Source organism: Pithys albifrons, chromosome 3 (assembly GCF_047495875.1).
Source record: "Pithys albifrons albifrons isolate INPA30051 chromosome 3, PitAlb_v1, whole genome shotgun sequence".
Lineage (NCBI taxonomy): Eukaryota > Metazoa > Chordata > Aves > Passeriformes > Thamnophilidae > Pithys > Pithys albifrons.
In genome coordinates this window covers 48,612,072-48,620,184 of record NC_092460.1, presented here as the reverse complement: position 1 = coordinate 48,620,184, position 8,113 = coordinate 48,612,072, and the positions used below count along the sequence as shown (strand labels likewise).

The 8,113-nt window shown below is 49.6% G+C and overlaps 1 protein-coding gene across 2 annotated transcripts in view; it reads left to right on the top strand.

Annotated features, from left to right (window-relative positions):
- CACNG2 (calcium voltage-gated channel auxiliary subunit gamma 2) overlaps positions 1–8,113 on the top strand; it is a 69,237-nt gene that overhangs the window by 13,415 nt on the left and 47,709 nt on the right. The window contains exons 1-2 of one of the 2 annotated variants that reach the window (XM_071551693.1): positions 2,944–3,757; positions 4,299–4,444. In XM_071551693.1, the coding sequence (XP_071407794.1) occupies positions 4,303–4,444 (142 nt within the window). In that variant the 5' untranslated portion in view covers positions 2,944–3,757; positions 4,299–4,302. Of the gene's footprint in view, positions 1–2,943; positions 3,758–4,298; positions 4,445–8,113 lie in introns of those variants that run through there. The other variant, XM_071551691.1, reaches the window with a different exon arrangement.

The window sequence follows — 8,113 nt, the reverse complement described above, 5'->3', positions numbered from 1 at the left end:
ACATCTCATTGCAGCAGCTCCTTCTGAGCAGGCCTCCCCAGGATGAAGATTCCTAGATACCAATTTTTATACACTATTGCTGTCTGATTTGATCCTACGTGCCAAAGAGCTCCACTTCAGCATTCAATCCACAAACACTTTATTCAGTCTCATTACCATCCCATGGAGTTGCTTCCGACTTTGTGCCCTTCATCTTGCTTCCTGCATCTTTCTCATGCCACTTTTTTCTACAGTACTGCCCCTTCTCTCCACAAATAGCAGCACTCTTGCTTTGCCATTGGAAACAGACTTCCTGTGGCTCCCTGTCTCATCAGCTTCTCATTTCAAGTAATTTAAAATGTAATTTAAAATCTCTCTATTTCCTCTAGACTATTAATTTCTCTCTCCTTACTCTTCTGTAGATGTCATTCCGTGTTGCTCTATTCAAGAAGATGAAACTGTTGTAAAAAACTGCCAGTGTTTTTATCCTGTATTCTTGTTTTGTATTATCATTTTTAATGATTCTTTGTAGGAAAGATGAAATCTCAGCACAGCATCTAACCACAGCACAAGCAGTCACACAGGACAGTCTGGCATTTGCATTGCCTTTATTCCATTCTTCTCCTGTGGCATTTAGAACTGTAGAGGGATTATTGTGAATGGTCTAAGAGTGTATAAGTAGGGTAGCAGGAAGGGAATTATTTCTGGAAATTGGAAAGTGTGAGGCAGGAAGCCGTGTTTTGTTCTGATGCTGCGATGTGCTGAGCTCTCATAGATCTCACTCCTCCTAACCAGAGATGAAAGAAATTGCCACCCTGCAAACCTGACCTTCTAACACTGGCAGTTTCTTTGGGGAGAATATGCCCCTCTCTTGTCACTGTAATACACATTTTTGAGAGTACAGGGTAACTGAGGAGCCCACCTCCACTGGAGGTATGACCTCCACAGTTTTCCAGCTTGCTTTTCGTGTCCACGCATGTGATGTTTGTGCCTGATGGATTTGAGTGCCAGAATATCCAGATGAAGTTTTTCCTCTTCAGAGTCTTTCAGGTGTCTGGCCCAGATTTTCTGCCTTCCTTTGAAGAATGAGAAGACTTGAATACTGGGGTGAGGTTGGAGAGGGATGACCACCAAGATGAAAAGAAAATGCTCAGAGTCACAAAAGCTACTTATTCTTCCCTTATGCTTTCCCTCTCTAACACTCCTTCCTTCTTTCAGTGGAAGTGTAAGGAAATGTTCTCAGGTGCTCTTCTATAGCTTTCCCACCTAGGACCCTCACAGAGCCTCCTCTTCAACACTGGCCATTCCTGTAGAGCCATAATCTCCCACCACTAAGAGAGACACTCTCACCCCTAAGACTCTTAGGGGTGTTCTCTGCGTCTCTCTGCCTCTCAAATTCCTTTGCACCAAGGAAAACAGTTCAGAGAACCTGTCCAGAAGCTATTATCTTCCACACTCTTGCAGCAGGCTGTACTCAAAGAGTACTAGAGATGCTTCTGGGCCACCTCCCCCCTTGCTTATGCCCAGCTCTTTGGCAGATCTGTAAGTGCAGAAAGAAGTCCCCAGCTCCTGTGGCAGAGGGCAAGGCTAAGATTCCCCCAGATTAGGCCAGGGGCTGTTCGTCCCTGAAAAATATTTCAGTGGCCTCAATCTGCGATGTCTCCTACCACCCCTCCCTTCTTCTGTCTTCTTCAGGGCCTTTCCTGCCTGCTGGCAGTGATCTGCATATGGCTTGTGCCAGACACCGTGAGTGCTTGCTGGTAAACACCTCTGCCTTGATCTCAGCTGTGAGGCAGCTTGAATTATGCCCTCCAAATAGGGGAAATGACCAAGGGTCTGTAGGGCAGCCAGTGGCCCCCCAGCTGCTTCTTACAGAGCCCTTCATGTCCAGCAGTCCTGGGTCAGATTGTCCTGAAAGAGCAGTCCCGGTCAACACCCAGCGAGGGAGAAGGGAGAAGAGAGAAGAGAGAAGTGGAATTACGAAATTACAGCATGGCTGAAACCCTCCAACTGGTTCAACTTTCCAGCATCCCCTTCCCTCAGCATTGCTCAAGCAGCTCTTCTGGTCTCCTTTTCACTGAACAATGAATCTGATCAGAGAGAAACAAAATTGGTACCATCAATAATTAGATTATTTCTTTTCTTTATGATTGTTGCATTAATGAGCAGCTACATGTATAGAACCAGGAGGTGACTAATGTAATTAACCTGGTGTAATGATACTGCTGAGGAAGAGAGAGAGGATTATGACATACTTAGATGTCAGTATTGCACAATTTGGTATATATTCCTGGTACTATCAGGTTGTGTTGACACAGGAAACTTAAGCAGTGATAGATTTCAGGCTGCATCCGTTCAGCTTATGCATCTTTATGTATAAAATGAGCATGTGAAAGGTGGATTGCTTTCCAGGGGTTGTGGGAGTGTAGATATTCAGTTTTCCTTAACAAAATGATAGTAATTACTGTAAATCGCCCTTTCTCAAGAAGAATCTTCCCAAAATGTCTGCTTCTTGGAGCAGGCATTGGGATTTCACAGAAAGCTATACAGACAAAGTCAGAGCACGCACACTGGATCCACTCAACACTGGTCAGGAAGAGGCAGAGGGACAGAAAACGAGCAACACCAAGACATATGCAACTTGCAGTGAACCCAAGAAGAGTGAAGAGGAAGCACTTAAAAATCATAACAAGAGCGATAAGAGCAGAAATACATGCTTGTTTTTAAATTACCCTTCCACGTTACATTTCACCCGTCTCCTGGGGAGAGAAACGACTGACTGAAGTTTTGTGCGGGTCTAACTGCGGTGTGCGGGTCACACTCGCAGCTCCGGGCACCTACGGCGGAGATGCAAAAGAGGCTGAGCTGGGGGGCGGCGGTGTGGGGAAAAAGGCGGAAAGCTGGGGAGAGGGAGAGCCCCAGCGACGTCTTCCCCTGAGCTCCGCGGCGGCGGCGGGGAGCGACCCTTGCCGGGGCCGACAGCTCCGGGCGAGGCGCAGGGCGGGGGCAGGCTGCCCCCCCCGCCCCCCGCTGCCTGCCTGCTGCCTGCCCGCGCAGAGCGGAGTGGCGCGGAGGAGGAGCGCGGTGCCGCCCGCGGATGCTGGGGCGCGGGCGGCGCGGGCAGGGCGGGCGGCGCGGGCAGGGAGCTGTCCTTCAGCACCGCGGGCCGCGGAGCGCTCCGCCTGCACCGCCGCCCGGGGAGCTGTCCTGCAGCACCGCCGGCCCGGGAGCGCTCCGCCCGCCCCGCCGCCCGGGGAGCTGTCCTGCAGCACCGCCGGCCAGCGCCGACGCCGCCGCCGCCGCCGCGGAGGAGCCGGCCAGCGCCGCGCCGCCAACGCCGCCTTGATGCAGTAGTGGGGCCCGGGAGCCACCGGGGGCCGCCGCGGGGCAGGGGGTGCCGCAGCCGGGCTCCGCTCCGCGCCCCCCGCTCGGGAGAGGCGCCGCGCCTGTCCCCCTCCTCCCCCCCAACCCTCAGCCCCAGGAGCCCCCCTCTCTCCTCGCCCACCTCCGCCGGGAGCGAGCGCCGCGGCTGTGCGAAAAAGCCATGGGAGGCAAGACCTCGGCACCTGTTCAGCTGAAATCAAGGGCTTACAGTATACTGGGCACTCTGGCTTGGTGGTAGGAGCGAGCGAAAGGAAGGAGAAGCAAGCAAGAAAAAGTGAGAGAGGATTGGAGCGAGTGCCGCTGCCGGGAAAAAAAATAAAAACGCAAGGAAGATAACTGGGAAGGAAAAGGATTTTCATGGCGCAGGCTGCAGAGCTAAGCAAGAAGACTGAAGGTTGCATCTCTGCTCTTACAGTCTCTAACTGTCTAGGTCCAGATAATGAGAGATTGTGTTGAGGATGCTGCTGCTGCTCCCCTGTTCACTGTGGAAGCCATCTCCAAATTAGCCATTACATATGGAAACTGGAGACCAGAATTTTAGAAAAAGGGATTAAGGCGTCTCATTTTGGGGGGGGTTCTCTCTTTATTTGTTTGTTTTTTCTTGGTTCTTTTATCTCTTTTTTTTTCTTTTTCCTTTTTCCTTTTTTTATATTTCAACCAGAACGTTTCCGATTTCAAAGGCAAGCCTCTTCCCGTGTGGTCTTTCTAATTTACACTCTTTTCCGTGGGCTTTCTTACCTCCCTTTTTTGATATCTATCTCTCTCTCTATACCCATTATATTATTAGTCGGAATTATTATTCTTTTATTTTATTAAACACACACACCCCAAGAATCAGAAGGCGGTTGGGTATTTGTATAATGAAGAATTATGGGGCTCTTTGACAGAGGTGTTCAGATGCTTTTAACCACCGTTGGTGCTTTCGCTGCCTTCAGCCTGATGACCATAGCTGTGGGGACCGACTACTGGCTTTACTCCAGAGGGGTTTGCAAGACTAAAACTGTCAGTGAGAACGAAACCAGCAAAAAGAACGAAGAAGTCATGACCCATTCTGGATTATGGAGAACCTGCTGCCTGGAAGGTATTTGTTTCTGGACCTCCACACCCCCCCACCCCTTCCTCTCCCACCACCCCATGTTTCTCCCCCCTCCCCCCAATAAATCCCTCCACATTCCACCATTTTCTCACTTCATTCCTTTCACCATGGATTGAGAGTGGTGGGCTCAGTTACTCAGGGCACAGAGGCAAGAAGACAGGCAAAACATTTGCTGTTCCATTCCCCTCTCCCTTCCTCTTTCCCACCCTCCCCCTTCCCACCTTTCCCAAAAATTCACTTCCTCTCTCCAACTGGAATAATGTGTATGTTACAAAACCACTGAGAGACCCTTTCAAAAAGCAACTGTGCAGTCTGCCTGTCTTCAGCTTGTTTGTATTGCCTGGGTAAGCAATGCCAAAATGCTGTGTTATTGCTGTGCTCCAACTGCAACCACAGAGTGAAATAATTGCTCTCTTTGCAAATGGCTTATTTGCAAAGACAAGACTTGTGAGTGAGGGACAGTGTGGGGAGGGGATGACTGCAAAGCACTTTGAATGCAATGATTAGTTCACTTTAGGAGGGAAAAGGAGAGAAAGGGAAGCACCCCTCTTATGTCCAAAATGCCTCGCACAGTAAATCTAACAATACCAGTCATCTCAAGCAGAGTTCAGAGGATTTTGTAATGTCTGTAAGCAACCACATCTCACTGAGCTGGGTGCAAAGGTTGGTGGCTGATTGGTTTTGGGGCTGGGATTTTTCCCCAGTTTGTTTATTGTTAGATGGGGGATTTTTGTTCTGGGCTTTTTTTTTTTTAAGGTTTAAGATAAAGGCTAAAAATGAACAAGTCTCTGAATGGAAAAATCAGCCTAAGTCTGATGTGGTGAAACTGAACAGCAACTCAGTGGCACGTCTGATGGCAGAAGAGGCACCACCGCAGCTAACTTCTGGAATCAGACGTTCCTAAGGGAGGGGAAAGAAAAAGAGGGACCAGTGATTCGCTTTTAAATATGTGTTGCTCAGTACTGCTATTGGTGTACGTGTGGGCTGGGGAGGTGGTCTTCAGCCTGTGCTGAAGGGAGAGGGGCAACCGATGTAAATGCATGGTTTATGTTACACACGTAGTGAGAAGAAGAGAGCAAGAGCACAGGAGCACATTACAGCCCATTGTAAAAACCCTGCTTATGAATCAACTCATCCAGCTGGACGGTGGGCTGCTGGGGGTTCATGGACATCCAAGGATAAGATCTGTGTCTACCGGTGTCCATCGGAGCTGGGTGTGCCTGGAGCTCCCTGATGGGAGAGAACAGGGAGTGGGTACCGCAGAACTGATTTTCTTAGCCTGACACTAGGAGATGGAACGGAGGGGGAAGGGGAGAATAAACTATGTATGTTTTGATGTCTCTCACCAAAGCAAGCTAAAGCTGCTGTTTGGAAATGGTTGTGTCCGGGAAGAAGTGTGAATTTCTCCCCTGTTCTTGGTGCAAACGGTTGAGTGATGGCTGGACATGTTTTGAATAGCTAAGTGACTTCATTGAGCGATGGTCTATTTGACGCATACTGCATTTAGTGCCCTTTGTCAACCCAAACTGCTGCCTTTTAACATATCCTGCAGAGGAGCTCTATGCTGAATACTATATGCTGTATCCAAGCCAGAAAATCAATAGCGGTAAATTAATGGGGGATGTTTAAAACACACTTGCTCACACACGCACAGATTTCCTCCACATAGATAAATATATAGAGCTGTATATTAATAAAAAATGAAAAGCCTTTCACACAGATATTCATTACAACCAGGGAAGGAGACATCTCCTTAATTAAAAATTAATGAGAGAGAGAAGGGGGAAAAAATAAGAAAAAGAAGCCCAAATGCAAACCATGCGGGGAAGAGAGGCTGCAGGGATGAACTCCTTTCCTGAGCCATGTCCCCAGGCTGGAGGGCGGAGGGAGGTTGGGGTGGAGAGAGGAGGTATGAGGACCCCAGCCGGGAGAGGCAGTGAATTCAGATCATGTCTATCTGCCCACAGAGCCGTACCCAGAGGGACACGGTCTGAGGGGGAGGAGGAAGGGGCGGGTGAGGTTTGTCAGATTGGAGGAGCTCGGGGCTTCTTCTCCTTTACATCTGACAGGACCCCACAGGCACTGTAGAAAAGTGGCTTGCATGGCAAAAGAATGGGCCAGGATGCTTCCAATTAAAAGCTCTGAGGTGTTCCCAGCCCCCACAACACTGTGCGGCCAGCCCAGGCCCCCTGCCCTCCCTGTTGATGCTTTCCAGCAGGCTTAAACTGCAGCCCTGCATGAGGGGTGTGAAGTGCAGCCTGAGGACAAGCTGCATGGCCCTGGAAAGGTTCTCTCGCTCACCCCAGACATGTGAGGGTAGGGCTGGCCAATTCCCCCAGCCCCTGAATGCTGGGCAGTAGTGGCAAGTGGGGTAGGAGGGTGCAATGCACCACAGGGGAGCTGAGGCCAGCCCTCGCCTGAGGGCACAGGCTGCATTAAAACTTGGGTAAAGGCTTGGTAGCAAGAGCATCTCAGCAGAAGGCAAAACCATCCCCATGGGCACATGTTGAGCAGAGCCTGGGCACAGGTTTGCTTCATGGGGTGCCACAGCATAGGTCTGGTCTGGCACTGCTACTGCTGAGATGCCTCCACTTGGCTTCCAGCAACCCCCCAGTCTGCATGAAGTGGTGGCTGGCACTCTCTCAGTCCCAGAACAGCACAGCCAAATATCCCCTTGGATGGCAGGTCTCTTACTGTCACGTCTGATCACCTTAGAGGGGGGTTATCTTCTTTCTCAGCAGAAGGAGTCACAAAGGTGTCCCTGGTTGATTTGCTCTCCTTGATAAAAGCTTTCTGCTGGTGGACAGGAGAGAGAAGGATGCTGCAAAGGCTCCTTTCTCCTATGATACTGAGGGTGGGCAGATATGTGAAGGGAAGAGCTTGGTCCCAGGAGGCTGGAAAATGGGGCTAAACCTTTGGATTCTGTTCAGAGCCTGCCCCCAGTGTGGCAGAGGCACCTGACAAAGAGTGTGGGACAGACACTCTTCTGCCTGGGGTGGGTGTCAGGGCAAGTCTACAGGGAGAAGGGAGATAGTAAAGAGGAGGGCAGAAGGCTTTTTACCAAGAAAGTAATCAAATAAGAAGTCTAAACTGCCATCTGCTACTGGTAGGAAGCCTCTGATGAAGTTGCCTTCATTTCTAGGATGTGGAGGAGCGCTGGCATTAGTCAACACTGTAGGCTGTCAAAGATGGTGGACACCTCATGTTCAAGTTATTGTGCTAAATTATCTTTTCTCTTCCTGGCCAAGAGATCCTGTAGCAAAAATGGATGTGAGGACTTAGTCTTGGGCTATATGCACAGATATGTTGTGGTCCAAATTGCAAGTGCCTCCTTGAGAATTTGTTCCCCAGGCTTAGAGTTTTTGGGCTCTCCTCTCTTCAGTCATTCTGTTCCCCACTATGGACTTTCGGTCAGTATTTTCAGATCTTTATATGGATTCAAAGAGGAGTGTCATTTCAGAAGCTCCTCCTCTGTTGGGGTTTCTTCCCTCATTTTTTGTGTCCTACAGTGCACCCCTGCTCCATGGTGGGACTCAAGAAGATAGGTCATGTCAGTTCACATTACTGCAGATCATGCTTCTGATTTTTTTCCTAATCTTCCTCAAAATGATTCTTTCTCAGACATTGAGGTTGCCCAAATGTGTCCCTGGGCCA